This window comes from Nycticebus coucang, chromosome 22 (assembly GCF_027406575.1).
Source record: "Nycticebus coucang isolate mNycCou1 chromosome 22, mNycCou1.pri, whole genome shotgun sequence".
In the NCBI taxonomy this organism is placed as follows: Eukaryota; Metazoa; Chordata; class Mammalia; order Primates; family Lorisidae; genus Nycticebus; species Nycticebus coucang.
The window spans coordinates 47,702,295-47,718,265 of NC_069801.1; the positions used below are offsets into that span (position 1 = coordinate 47,702,295).

Consider the following 15,971-nt stretch of genomic DNA (forward strand, 5'->3'; position numbering starts at 1 on the left):
AAAATAAGATTATGTGCAGTGTACACAGAAATTTGTTCATAGTTCTGTTTTTTAACTATAGTCTGGCCCTCCAACGGTCTGAGTGACAGTGAACTGGCCCCCTGTTTAAAAAGTTTGAGGACCCCTGGTCTAAGATGTCCCTCCCCATGTGTTAAGAATTGTTGCTCTCAGTCCACTGCCACAAAATCAGTATGTCCCATTCCAGCGGCTATAAGTTCGCCATTTTTCCAATCACCTTATACTCACAACACCAGAACTTTCACCTGGAAATCTCAGGTACAAGAGTCAAGTATAAAACCCACAAAAATTCATTTTGGCCCCTACCAACCCACATCACCTACTGTAGGGAGACAAAGCAAGCAGTACATTCAACCAAATGGTCATTGCTCTGATTATCTAGAGTCATATCACCGCAACAAGAGAATCCAAGTAACTAAGCAAGAATTAAGTTTGAGTTTCCTAAGCCACCTTTTGGCCCAGCTGTCACATAGAACATGTACACCAACCAAGCTGGCCTTGGGTTGCTGCTAAGGAATAAAAGAAAAATCATGCCCAGAAATGGTCAGGGTAGAATCCTGAATTTTCAAAACAGGGTTATATAACTTTCCACTCCTTCCATCCTAACCATTACTCAGGAATTAATCAAGATGAGATGAACCCTTTCTGAGGACAGCTACATTCAGTGACCAAACTGACTTATTAAGATTAAAGGACCAGGAGAAGGTGAAGGATGTAGAGTCAGAAATCTTTGAGATGAACCAGGCATAATGACTCACACCTGTAAATCCTAACACTTTGGTAGGTACAGGCAAGTGGACTGCTTGAGCTCAGGAGTTCAAGACCAGCCTGAACAAGAGTGAGACTCCATCTCTACCAAAAATACAAAAACTAGCCAGGCATTGTGATAGGCACCTGAAGCCCCAGCTACTTGGGAGGCTGAAGCAAGAGGATTGCTTGAGCTCAAGAGTTTGAGGTTGCTGTGAGCTATGACACCACAGGACTCTAGCCAGGGCACTGTCTGAGACTGTTTCAGAAAAAAAAAAAAGAAATGAAATGAAAATAGTGTAACCTAAACATTTGTACCTTCATATTAATCTGAAATTAAAAAAAATTAAATGTCCTCAACTCCACTGCTCACAAGTGATTAGAGTGCCAGAAGTGTCCAACTTAGGCTACATGCTGATTTTGTGAAGACTTTTTTTGCTTATCTGTGGTGTTGCGTATCACAAAAAGTATGCACACTTTTCTTTCTTTTTTTACTAATCAGCTTTTTACTAATCAGCTTTCGTTAGTGTTTGTGTATTTACTGTGTGGCTTCAAACAACTCTTAATCTTCCAATGTGCAGGAGAAAACAAAAAAGGTTGAACACCCCTATTAGACTGTTTGGCCTGCTCTAGTCCAAGCCCAGCCTTTTCTTTACAAGTAGATATGGCTCTAGGCAAATCTCCATTCTATAGAGTGAATAACTGAAGCCCATAAATGGTAAATGACTTTCTCGGACACCACAGCCAAAAAAAAAAATCAAACCAAAACAAAATAAAACACTACAGCCCCAGGCAGTCTACCTAAGTGCCAAGCATGACCCCCATGGAGGTATAACTATATACTGCTTATGTAGAAGGCACTCAAATGTTTTAGCATAAGTTACCAAACTGTAGAAAGAAAAGTAATGTTTGCATGGAGAGGGTGTGAAGAGAAGGATTCCTAAAGGCCCAGATAATGAATATTTTAGGCTTGTGCGCCATAAAGTCTGTCTCAACTATAATACTTATCTCTGTCACTGTAGCAGCAACTACAGATAGCAGGTAAATGAATGGGTATGGTTGTGTTCCAATAAATTTTTATTTACAAAAACAGGCAACTGGCCTGAAAGATACAGTTTGCTAATCTCTCTTCTCCAGGGTCCATAAAACCAGTCAGGCTAACACAGGCATCAACCTAATCATGTTCAGTAATCTAGAAACACTATTTATTCCATGTCTTCTGACCACCTGTGAGTTTAGAAGTACAGCACTATGTTGTAGACTAGCAATGACCAAAGTGCCAGCTCTGTCTTCCTTCTTTCTGTATGTCTATATGCCAGGCGCTGTTATTTTACATGTAAGTTTCCTCATTTAGAGTAATTTCTAAATGGCAGATCCTGTTTACCTCAAGAACTCTGACTGACAAATTATACTTACACATACCTGGATAAAACCTTTGTTTCAAACCAATCTATGACCTTGGGCAAGTCACTTCTTTTGTCTGGGTCTTAATTTCCACAAAAGGAAAAATGACAAACTTCAAAACAGATTATCTCTGAAGTTTCCTACAGAGAATAAGTACATACCTTAAAACTGTCAAAGGTAAGAGTTAAAATTTCTTGGATACTTTATATGCCAGATACCTTTTCCAATTGTTTTACACGTAACTTATTTTTCATATGGGAAAACTGGGGCAGACATGTAAAATTACTGACAAGTACTATAGCTGTAATTTAAATCCAAATGGAATGGACTCAAAACCTGTATCATTAACTACTAACCACTAAACTTTATTCTACGTGCCAAAACCTAATTTTACCAACAACATATAATCCAAATACTAAAACAACATAATTTGTCCCTCTAATAAATAAAGAGAATCCAGAAGAAACGAAAGAAAGGACTGGTGATACATAATGTGGCCATTATACTCAATCTTTTGCCCAAGGTAACCTCCCAGGAATGAAATATGATACCATGATGCCATGGAAACTTACTTTGTTCCCTAAACCTCAACATCAAAAACAATATCTGGCTCAGCACCTATAGCACAGTGGTTACTATGCCAGCCACATACACCCAGAGTGGCGGGTTCGAACCCAGCCCAGGGCAGCTAAACAACATGACAACTGCAACAAAAAATAGCCTGGCGTTGTGCCAGGTGCCTGTAGTCCCAGCCACTTGGGAGGCTGAGGCAAGAGAATAGCTTGCGCCCAAGAGTTTGAGGTTGCTGTGAGCTGTGACACCATGGCACCCTACCAAGTACAACATAGTGAGACTCTGTCTCAAAAAAATAAATAAATAAATAGGCAGCACCTGTGCCTCAGTGGGTAAGGCACTGGCCCCATATACAAAGGTGGTGGGTTCAAACCCAGCCCCAGCCAAACTGCAACAAAATATAGCCAGGCGTTCTGGCAGGTGCCTGTAGTCCCAGCTACTCGGGAAGCTGAGGCAAAAGAATCACCTAAGCCCAGGAGTAGAAGGTTGCTGTGAGCTGTGACACCACAGCACCCTACCAAGAGCTACAAAGTGAGACTCTGCCTCTAAACAAAAAAAAAAAAAAATCTGTCTGTTTGGACTGATACCATTTTTGCTCACAAAGTTATTATCTTTTGTAGAAGACATCTCCTTGCATCAAACTAAAAAAGAAAGAAGAGGGAGTCATAACTTCATTTAGAAGAGAAAATGTTATGAAAGGGCAGAAATTACACGTCTCGGAACACAAGTGAATTACCAATAGTGCCATAAAAGAGTCCATCTTCAACGAGGAGTTCATAAGCAAATAAAAAAAGTCTCATTGTAATAGCCCTATATAAGAAAATTGATAAAGCAATTTAGGCAGCAAAACTACGGGGTGTCCCAAAGGTTCCCCCTAAAGACACCATACATAGGGAAAATGGGAAATTGTAGCCAAACATACTCTTCTCTGCAAAATATTCATTACAAAGTATTACAAAGAGGTAGCCAACATGTAGAGAGTATTTTGTAAAACATTTTTGTAAAATATTTCATTTTCCCTATGCAAATTTAGGGGTGACCTTTGGACATCCTATATTACTAGCTGGAAAGACCAGGAGTGAAAAATAAATGCCCAATTGTGTGGTACAAGAAACATAACAGAAACTAACATCAAAATCAATGCCAATCCTCATTTGTATAGTGGTGAGCTAAAAAAAAAAATTTTTTTTAAGCCAAATTAGAGAAAAAAATAAAAGGACTTACTTAGTCTATGATACCCTCGGAACTAGGCTCAGTAAGACAACTTTTTTAGCAAGGCAGATAAGATTTTGTTTTTGAGAAAGTCTAAAACAAAATACTCCTAGCAGTGCGAACTGTTCTTTTTTCATTTGAGCAGAGCTATGATCTCTGCTCTATATTAGCTATAGAGAAACATAAATAGAAAAATATATAACCTGTGAGACTGATCAAAATGACTTACATCCCCCTTTTATTGTATGTTACAAAATTTTACCTTAAAGGAAAAAGAAATCAGCGTAACATTAATAAAAAAGTTAAGGAGCAGAAAACTCTTACTCATCTAAAGTAAAAAGTAACTACTATTACTAAAATTGTTTGATAGCAATTGCAATTTCTGGATAACTAATTTCAATCTGTAAGCAAACCAAACAGAGTCTGAAAAGTTTGTTATCAAATGATTTTTGTACACTTCAACCTAAAAAAGTTAAAGAATTCTACAGTGACAAAAAAGAACAAGATTTGGAACTTTCACCTGAACACTTGCCTTTGTTATAAAAACATGGGGGGGAGGGGTTGACCTCATGATTCATCAGTGCCTGCCTGTTTTTTAAACCCAGAAAATTCCTTTACACAGCCAGAACTGTAGATGTGTACTACTGCAGTCACTCCTTTACCCATAACATACTATATTAACACTATGTACACTTAAAGCTAATTTTGTGTAGAACAGTCCAAATTCTAAATTCATCTACTCAGAACTAAGTTCTTAAAAATAATTAAATATGGCTGGACGCGGTGGCTCACGCCTGTAATCCTAGCACTCTGGGAGGCTGAGGAAGGTGGATTGCTTGAGCTCAGGAGCTCAAGAGTAGCCTGAGCAAAAGCAAGACTCCACCACTACTAAAAATAGAAAAACTGAGACAAAAGGTTTGATTGAGCTCAAGAGTTGGAGGTTGCTGTGAGCTATGACGCCAGAGCACTCTACCCAGGGTGACAACTTGAGACTCTGTTACAAAAAAAAAATGAATTAATTAAATATGGACAGGTGCCATGTTCATGCTTGTAATCCCTGAACTCTGGGAGGCAGAGATGGGTGGATTGCCTGAGCCCAGGAGTTCAAGACTACTCTGAGCAAGAGCAAGACTTCGTTTCTAAAAAAAATAAATAAATAGCTGGGAGCTGTGGTGGGTATCTATAGTCCCAGCTACTTGGGAGACTGAAGCAAGAGATCACCTGAGCCCAGGAGTTTAAGGTTGCTGTGAGTTATAAGGTCACAGCACTCTATTGAGGGCAACAAAGTGAAACACTGTCTAAAAAAAAAAAAATTAGATATATACAACCATTATGTACCTATAATAACTAAAATTTTAAAAAATAATTGATTAAACACAATGCTGGCATTATCACCATTTAAAATTTTGGTGGTACAGACACTATGGTAAACAGTATAGCAGTTACAAAACCACAAGTAAGGGCGGCGCCTGCGGCTCAAGGAGTAGGGCGCCAGTCCCGTATGCCGGAGGTGGCGGGTTCAAACCCAGCCCCGGCCAAAAACCACAAAAATAAATAAATAAATAAATAAATAAATAAACTACAAGTAAAATCACCTTATGATCCAGCAATTTTACTTTTGTGTACATACTCAAAACTGAAAGCAGGGACTCAAACATATATCTGTACACCAAAGTTCACAGCAGCATTATTCACAATAGCCAAAAGGTGGAAGCAACCTAAATGTACACTGAAGATGGACAGATTAAACACAGCGATACAGCTTGACAGCCAGCTCAGTGGTTGGCACACCAGCCACATACATAGGGCTAGGAGGTATGAACTCAGCTGGGGCCTGCTAAAACAAAGACAACTACAGCGCCTGTGGCTCAGTCAGTAAGGCACCAGCCCCATATACCGAGGGTGGCGGGTTCAAACCCGGCCCCTGCTGAACTGCAAACCAAAAAAAAAAAAAATAGCTGGGCATTGTGGCGGGCGCCTGTAGTCCCAGCTACTCGGGAGGCTGAGGCAAGAGAATCGCTTAAGCCCAGGAGTTGGAGGTTGCTGTGAGCTGTGTGATGCCATGGCACTTTACCAAGGGCGATAAAGTGAGACTCTGTCTCTACAAAAAAAAAAAAAAAGGCCAGGCGTTGTGGCGGGCACCTGTAGTCCCAGCTACTTGGGAGGCCGGGGCAAGAGAATCGCTTAAGCCCAAGAGTTGAAGGTTGCTGTGAGCTGCGACACCACTGCACTCTACAGCGACATAGTGAAACTCTGTCTCAAAAAAAACAAGTGATACAAGGCTGACAATTAAGCACAAGAACTCTTCACCATGTGTTTACATTGACAGCACTGTACAAACAACTCAGTAAGGTTTCATAACCTTGGCATATCAGTGTCTCACACTTGTGTTCATGCCAATGTGAGGCAGTATCTTGCTGAGTGGTGTTCATTATTGTTGTTGCATGTTTTTGTGTGCCACAAGAACGTTGTAGCTTGAATCGGAGCAAAAAACATTCATAAATTTCTTATCAAACTTGTCAAGAGGGGAAGTGAACTCAGAAACATGCTAGTCCAAGTTTATGGGAATAATCCCATGAAGAAAATAGCAGTGTACAAATGGATGAAATGTTTTCCTGAGGTGAGAGAAAGTATCACTGATGAACAGAGGTCACAGCAGCTAATAAAAAACAGAACAGACGAAAACATTCAGTTCATCAAATTGTGCATCAAAACCATCAACTAACTGTGAAAAGTATAGCAGACCAAGTAAACACTGAAAGAGAAACAATTACTAAAATCCTAACTGAAAATCTCAACCAACAACTCATAGCTCTTGCATCATGACAATGCACCAGCTCACATGACACTGTGAGGGAGGTTTTAGCCAGTAAACAAACAACTGTATAGGGACACCCTTCCTACTCACCTGATCTGGTCCCTAATAACATTTTTCTTTACCCAGAGATAAAGGAAATATTAAAAGGAAGACATTTTGGTGACATTCAAGACATTAAAGGTAATACAATAGCTTTGATGGGGCCATTCCAGAAAGAGTTCCAAAATTGCTTTGAAGGGTGGACTAGATGCTGGAGTCAATGCATAGCTTCCCAAGGGTAGTACTTCAAAGATGACCACAGTGATATTGAGCAATGAGGTATATAGCACTTTTTCTAGAATGAGTTAGTAAACTCAATTATCAGACCAAGTATTCAGTAGAACCTCCATAGCTGACCACCTCTCTACATTGACCACCTGCTTAAATTGACATTATTCATAGGCCTGACATGCACCACATACACATATCAGTACAATAGCCTAGTTCCTTATGTTGACCACCTCTGTATGTTAACCATTTTGTTACAGTCCCTTGGGTGGTCAATTTACAGAGGTTCTACTGTATTTGTGATATATTTATGTTGCTAAATAATATTCCATTATACTACAATTTGTAGGAATAAAATCCTACACATTAACATGAATGAATTTTGAGGACATTATGCTAAATGAAACAAGCCAGTTACAAAAGGACAAATAGCCAGGCTTGGTGGCTCAAGCTGTAATCCTAGCACTCTGAGAGGCTGAAACAGGTGGTTTGCTAAAAGTCAGGAGTTTGAGATCAGCCTGAGCAAGAGCAAGACCCTATCTCTAAAAACTAGCCAGACCTTGTGGCAGGTGCCTATAGTCACAGCTATTGGGGACGCTGAGACAAGAGGATCACTTGAGCCCAGGAGCTGGAAGTTGCTGTGAGCTATGACATCACAGCACTCTATCCAAGGCAACATAGTGAGACTCTGTCTCAAAAAAAAAGGACAAATACTGTATGATTCCACTTACACGAGGTACCTAGAATACTAAATTTCATAGAAACAGAAAGTACAATGTGGCTGCCAGGGGCTTAAGAGATGGGGGAAGGAGAAATTATAGTTTAATGGGTAGAAGTTTATAGTTTTGTAAAATAAAAGGCACTCTGGAGATGGATGGTGGTGATGGTAGCACAGCAATACGAATGTACCTAATACTACTGACTATACACTTAAAACGGCTAAAATGCCACATTTTATAAGTCTTTTATCATAATCAAATTTTATTAACCTGGGCAAGTGTTTACTTTTGGGAGGTCTTTTAGAGGCCAATTTGGAATATATTTGCATTATATTAAATTCATCCTTCTATATTGCTCCAAACCTGTTCCATTAAATCTAAGCTATAATCTTCTATCTGCTACTTATCACCACTCCACTGATTTCAACAGAAGTTCTATCTTTAATTACTTGAAATAGTCAAAAAGAACAACAAAAAAATCCTTCTCAAAAGCTTTTCCACGTTCAGACATTGTATTTATTTGAACCTATTATCTAGAAACGAATGATCAAAGTCTAACATTTTCAAAATCTATTTGAAAATAGATTTTGTCTCAAACTATTATTGATTCTCACAATCACATGAGATAAACAGAATCTGATCTTAGTATTATAGAAAAAAAAAAACAGCATCATCCAAAGATCCACATGCTAAGTCTTAAGGTACAATCTTCAAACTAAATCACTTTGTTTTCTTATAAATGCTTATTTTTAAGAATTAATCCTATAAAAATTTACATAATACAAAAAGCAGGTGGAATAATCATTTTAAAACTAAGACCACAGGCTGAGTGCAGTGGCTCACACCTGTAATCCTAGCACTCTAGGCAGGTGGATTGCCTGAGCTAATGAGTTTGAGACCAGCCTGAGCAAGAGCAAGCCCTCATCTCTAAAAGCAGCCAGGTGTTGTGGCAGGCACCTATAGTCCCAGCTACTTGGGCGGCTGAGGCAAAACAATCGCTTAAGCCCAAGATTTTGAGAGTTTGAGGTTGCTGTGAGCTATGATGCCACAGCGCTCTACCAAGGACAACAAAATGAGACTCTGTCTCAAAAAAAAAAAAAAAGGCCAAAAGAACACAGTGATGTGGTATCATCATTTATAAGAGGCCTACAAGTTCTTAAACACAAAAATGGCTAATGTATGTAGTTTTCTAAGTAATTTTTTATTCTATCAATAACATTCTCTTACCACTTTGGCAATATAAAATTAACTGTCAGCATTTAGCAAAAAACTGTTCACTGCAAAATGCCATTAGCTTTTTTTCTTTGTAAATACTTATATGCAGCATTGACATTGGCCTGAAGATACATATTAATGTACTCAAACTGATCATTTTGATTTCCAAACCAAAATCCCTGATATTTGTCAGAAAATCTTACTTTGAACACAAGAAGCCTAAATTTCCTGTCCTTTGGACAATATAAAGTTAGCAGTAAGCATAATAATTGTTATAAATAATAAGATGGAAAGCAGCTACAAGTTATTAGAGGTAAAAAGTTTTGACAGAATCAAAGTTATAATTACCTTGAAGCTTTTAATGAGATAACTTACACTCTTTGTTGTCCAAAACCTTTCCCATTACACCACCACACTTTTATAACAGAATAAAACTACATCTAGAAATATAGAGTTCTTTTTCACACAATGCATTCCACATTAGATAAAAGATGTGGAACAAACAACAAAAAGACAAAAAATTAGGCAGGCAAAAAACCCCAAACCAATCCTAAACCCACAAGACACCAAAATCTTGTAGTCAAATTATATTTTAAGAATGCTCCTTTTAGAATTTGGAGATTACAGAACAGTCAAAATGTAAACAAATGCATATTCCCAATACCTGTATATCAGATACCACTGATAACCAAAAGAGTGAACTCTAGAAATAGTCATCAGAACATTAAGTCGTAAAAATAAAGAACTTAAAAGAGAGACAGAAGGAAGCCCAACAAAATCTCAGTAACAAAAAAGGCTGTCTACTATGCTAATGTTAAACCATATGCAATGATGAGTGCTAAAGAAAGAAGGAAAGTGCTATACTTGACAGTAGCTTCTAAGTTAATGCCAGAATGGTCTAAAACATCTCACTAAAACATTTTCTTCCCCAAACATGAAAAGGCAAAGGTAGTGTTCACAGGCTACTAGTTCTAAGACAAAGTCTTTCATGATGCATACAGTTCTTTCAAAGAGCCTCCCTAAGATACTCACATGTCAGTGTCACTACAGCTGTGTTCAGTAAGAGAATAACCTTTGCTTATCCTTTAAATTATTCCTGGAGAAAAGCCACAACCCAAACAATTCAAGTCTAGGGGAGGCTAATGTACAAATACGAATTGGTAATTTACTAAGCTTGTGAATTCACTGCAGAGATACTTTGGAATATACAGTTATAGCTGCCTACTCGTTATGTTCTTAACTGCAAAGATTCCAACGAGGTATTCAAAATCTCGAGTGTTCATCCTTTGAAAAGTATCACAATGCCCCCCCTTTAACCTAATCACCTCCTCTTCACCATTCTGCTTTTTTACTCTTCCCTTAATACAATAAACCACACCCATAACGCCCCACGCTCCACACCCACACTCCATACATCGCACTATCCCCATGGAACAACCCAAAACGCCCCTTACTTAATTGTCCCACACTTAATACCCCCAAATTCTACACAGTCTCCATACAATATAGGAAACATTGCATACACTCCACACTCACACAGTAACCCAAAAGACTTAACACACCCTCACCCTGAAAATCCCATTCAACCAGTACCTCACACATTGTACAGTGTAGGATCTACACGCACCCAACATAGCATATGAATTATAGGCTCCTCCACAGCTCACAACACACATACACACCCCAAACCACGTATCGTATAAAAACCTAAATCACACACTACTGCAGTGCTCGAACAAATGCTGGAGACAGGCCGTCCTTCTGGCATCAGGAACCCACGAAAATGGACGTGGAAGAGGCACAGGGCCAGATACTTCACCTGAAAATCCGCCAGGATCATCTCCCGGTCCATGTTGGACGCCATGGCGGCCGCCGAGTTCTGCGGCTGAGGGAACGAAGCGCGCACCTGGGAGGGAGAGGGCGCCTCCTGCGGCCGTCGTCGCCGCCGCCGCCGCCGCCGCCGGGCGCCGAGGGGCTGGCGGCCGAGCCGGCGGGCGGGCCGGCGGGCCGGCGGGCAGGGCAGCGCGGAAGGCGCTAGGCACTCATGCACTTGGTAACCTTCAGGCGCCCCGGCCGCCCGCCTGCGCCCTGCGGAGCCCGCGCCGCAGACGACCCGACAGGGAGGTTAGTCTGGATGCGGGGCCGGACTTACGGTCGCCGGCCAGGATGAGGGCAGGTTGCGGCAGCGCGCTCCCGGCTCCCTTCAGCAGCGGCGAGACCTGCGGGGGCGGGGAATCAGAGCGAGCGAGCGGGCGGGCGAACGCCAAGGCCGCCTCCGCCTCCTCCGCTTCTTCCCTGGCCGCCGCCTCCGCCCCTGGTTGGCCAGTGCCAGGGCTGTCGCACATTTTGCCTGTCATCGAGGTCGCAAAGCAGTGCTTTGCGGCTTCCACGTGACCACCCTCCTGTCAAGCGCTGAGCGCGCGACTACCCGGCAAGGCGTCTCTGCGCGGGCGGCGGGGAAGCCAGCCTGCAACTGCGGGAGCTGCAAGTCCGGCAACAGGTTATTCTGGTTTGATTTTAAGCAAAGGCCTCGGCGTATCGTCTCCTCTGGCTGCGGCGGAGGTCAGATTCTGCGCCTTACGTGGTTAGTCAAACGTACACATCCAGCCTCCCAGGCCAACACTCTCACAACCCATCTAACAAACAGCATTTCATAAATAGACTGTTTCTCTAAAAAAATTTCACCAAAATACAATTTCACATTCAGTCTTTTATACACAACTGCACTGTCAAACCCCGCTTACACAGTGTCACATACCCAATCCTAAACTCCCTGATGTCTGCATTCTCAGATTCTTTAACACCGAGGTAACCAGATTCCCATGGTAAATAATGGGGTAGACGTGGAAGCTAGAAAAGGTGAGAATCTCCTCCTCAAGAGATAATAAGCATTTTTTAAATCGGTACAGGTAATTTTAAAACGTCTCTACTGCTACAGTCACAGCTATTTTTAAAACTGAAATATCTTATAAATGGGGAAAACTTGAGTTCAGCTTTGAATGTAGTCAGTCCATTTAAGTTACTCTCATAAGTAAAGAAATCATATTAAAATACCAATTACAGAAAGTTTCAACCTATAGTCAGAAATTGACAACCCTGCTCCTAAACAACCAAAAACTAGTGATATGTGACATTTGTAATTGACATCCAGGCTAGGGGAATGGTAACAGCGGAGTTTGTGCAACCTTTGTGAAACATGAGTCTCTGGAGAGTGATAGCACATTTATTAGCTTTATAAAGGATATAAAAGCCTAAATATGAAATAAGATTTATTTTAGTCTGTACAACTAAAACACTAGTGAAATCACCATATAGAATCAAGGCCTAAGCTTCTTAACCAAGGAATATATGCATAAATATCAGAAAATCTGAGTTAAATGCTTTCGTTTTACTGAATGCAAATAACTGTACTGTGTTGTTTTATGATCTATGTTTATTCTGTGTGTTTTCTCAAATGAAAATAGTCTGCCTACAACTCTTATGTGATAATGTGGTTAGACCAGAATTGCTAAATAATAGAACCCTTCATAGTCACATGAATTGAAGGGTCTTGCTTGTCGTCCCTAAGAAAATAATTACAAAATTTAAGACATATATGAATAGAAAGGGAAATGCAGTGGCAACAGTAAAAGCATAGTGAATCAGTTGCCCTATTTATATAGGTCACCCTCAGTACCAGACAGGTGAATAATTGTTTCTAGTTACATGCTCAAGGATTTTTTTGTTTTTGAGACAGTCTCAATCTGTCCCCCTGAGTAGAGTGTGGTGGCATCATAGCTCACAGCAACCTCAAACTCTTAGGCTCATGGATCCTCAGCCTTCCAAGTAGCTGGGACAACCAGCACCCACTACAAGTCCTGCTATTTCTTCTATTTTAGTAGAGACTAGGTCAGGCTGGTCTTGAACTCCTGAGCTCAAGCAATCCACCAACCTCAGCCTCTCAGAGTGCTAGGATTGCAGGAGTAAGGCACCCTGCCCGACCATGCCCAAGGATTAATCCAGCCCTGAAAAGTTGAAGGTTTTTCTCTGTACCTCAGTCCCATTAAAATTCCACCCTGTTCCCTTTCTTCCTCCTCTCCACCTGGAAATTAAAACAATGTGGTTATGTAACCTAAACATTCAGGCACATTAGCTTTGCAGGGAATTTGGATGAGTCACTTAGTCTTTCTGACTTCAGCTTCTGACAAGACTATTTGAGGTGAAAAATGAGAAAACAACTTAAAAAATACATGGAAAACATGAAATTTTTTTACAAAACTAGCATAGATTTCATAGTCAACATTCCTGGGTTGTATTCTAATACTCTGGCTTGACAAAACTTCTCTGACTAGTCAGTTTCTTTATCTCTGAAATCAGGATAAGAAAATAATAGATTTTGAATGTAGAATGACATATTTGTGAAAACACCTCATAAATTTAAAACTCTCCAAACATATTAGTATACCAATTCCTAAATGATTTTCTTAGGGCCACCTTTTTCACAAAACTTAAGCCAATAAAGTTGTTTCTCCTTTTTAATCACTGCTTTTACAATCTTTACAACACAATTTAGTGTTGCAGTAAATTCTGTAAATTTTTTCGCCAATCATTACATCTATATATTTTTTGTTTGTTTGTTTCTTTGAGACAGGGTTTCATTCTGTCACCCAGGCTGGAGTGAAGTAGAGGGATTCATACCTCACTGCAGCCTCAAACTCCTGGGCTCGAGCAATCCTCCTGCCTCAGCCTCCCAAGGAGCTAGGACTAGAAACTAAGGCTACCATGCCCAGCTAATTTTTCTGGTTTTTTTTTTTTAGAGACAATGCTGTTTTGCCAAGGCAGTTCTCAAATTCCTGGCCTCAAGAGAGCCTCCCTTCTCCGCCTCCCAAAGTACTGATTAACTGGCATGCGCCACAAAGCCCAGCCTCATTCATGTATGTTCTGTCTCTCCCCAGAGGTTGAAAGTTCTTTGACATTATAGACCATTTTATCCCATGCATTTTTATATTCTCCATAGTTTATACATAGCAAAGTCCTGATTATGTAAAGTCAATATTTTTTAATTTATTAATTTTTATTAGATGTCTACTACATACAGATATATTACATGACTTATTTAATCTTCACAACAACCACTTTACATAATAAAAAGCTACTCTGAGAGATTACAAAGTGACAGATTTAGGATTCAAGGCTAGGTCAAACTAGTGTTCCTTCCAAATATCCTATTGCCTCCCTACAATTCGCCCTCCATGCTGCTAAGTTTATATAGTTCCTGAAGAAACTGTTTCTTCTGTATGGCCTAACTATTCATGGTTTGAGACCCAGAATCTGGAATGACTATCTACTGCAGAGAAAAGAAAGAGAAAAACAAATACTGAATTAGGAGAAAAAAAATCACTTTTGATTTTGCCAGAATTCCTACCTTAAGAGAAACAGTTTTCTTTTCTTTTTTTTTTTTTTTTCAGTTTTGGCCAGGGCCAGGCTTGAACCCGCCACCCCCCAGTATATGGGGCCAGGGCCCTACTCCTTGAGCCACAGGCGCCACCCAAGAGAAACAATTTCATTTAAGTGTCACAAAGAGAATAGAAATGTACAGAAATTCTCTATCTATAAGCATGAGCAAAGAAAAAATAATTTTAATCTATCCAGTCTCATACTTTGTTCACTGTAATAATTCATGGAGCTCTACCTAAGTCAAATACAGGTCTTCATGTTATTTTAAAAGAAACTTTTATTTTGTCTTTCTTTTAAATATAGTCAAGAAATTTGTAGTTATTTTATACAATTTTTATTTGAAATTATTTTAGATTTAGAGAACAGTTTCAATGATAATACAGAATGTTCCTATATACTTTTTATCCATCTTCCTGTAATGTTACCATCTCATATATAGTACATACATCAAAACTAAGGAATTAACATTGCTACAATACCATTAATTAACTTCTGAAGACCATATTTGGATGTTTACACTAATATCCTTTTCCTGTCCCAAGGTCTAATACAGAAATACCATACATTACATTTAGTTGTCATGTATCTGTAGCCTCTTCAAATCTGGGACAGTTTCTCAGTCTTAACACTTTTGAAGACTCAGGAACTTTATAAAATGTTCCTCAATTTGGGATTGATTAATTTTTTCTCAGAATTATACTAAATTTTTGGATCTGGAAGAATACCACAGAAGTGGTATGTCCTCATCACATTATGTCAAGGCCATTCATTATCGACATGTCTTATTACTGGTGTTAACCTTGATGCTCTGGTTAAGATAGTAAAGTTTTTTAACAATACTTCTCACTTACAAGTTAATTCATGGAAGACTAAAGCTACTACTATATAGTTAGAGCCACACATAATCAAACATGTGTTTCATCTAATGATTTAACCTTAAGAGTTCTAGTGACTGATCTGGACTCTTAAGTAATGGAAAAGGCATAAGATTTGGGGCCCAAGATCTGAGTTCAAATTCTGTGTCCTCTACTTACTGACCTAACTTTTTTAACTCAAACCAGAAGAGATGCTAAACCTCTGGACTTTAACTCACAATTTCTATCAACTTCAATTCTCTCACCTGAAAAATGGGTTTTAATTATAATATTTACCTCACTGATTTGTAAAGATTAAATAATGTAAACTTTTTTTTTTTTTTTGAGAGACAGAGTCTCACTATGTCGCCCTCAGTAGAGAGCCAGAGCATCACAGCTCACAGCAAACTCAAACTCTTGGGCTTAAGCAATTCTCTTCCCTCAGCCTCCCAAGTAACTAGTACTACAGGTGCCCACCACAACGCCCAGCTGTTTTTTTTGGGCAGTTGTCATTGTTGTTTTAGTAGGCCCTGGACGGGTTTGAACCCACCACCCTCAGTGCATGTGGCCGGCACCATAACCACTGTGCTATGGACGCCGAGCCAAGTAAACATATTTTCAACCATGGAGCACTATACAAATATTAATTGTTGCTGTTGTGTTTAAGCTTTTTTTTTGTAGACTCTGTCTACACTTCACCGTTCTCAG

At 39.7% G+C, this 15,971-nt stretch overlaps 1 protein-coding gene across 3 annotated transcripts in view; it reads right to left on the reverse strand.

Moving 5' to 3' along the window:
• FAF1 (Fas associated factor 1) overlaps window positions 1-11,264 on the reverse strand; it is a 498,736-nt gene extending 487,472 nt beyond the window's left edge. For 2 of the 3 annotated variants that reach the window (XM_053575767.1, XM_053575768.1), the window contains exon 1: window positions 11,126-11,264. Coding sequence is in view for 1 of the 3 variants with exons in the window: in XM_053575766.1 (XP_053431741.1) it covers window positions 10,793-10,837 (45 nt within the window). In the remaining 2 variants the exon portion in view is untranslated. Of the gene's footprint in view, window positions 1-10,792; window positions 11,076-11,125 lie in introns of those variants that run through there. The other variant, XM_053575766.1, reaches the window with a different exon arrangement.
• Between the last annotated feature and the right edge of the window lie 4,707 nt (window positions 11,265-15,971).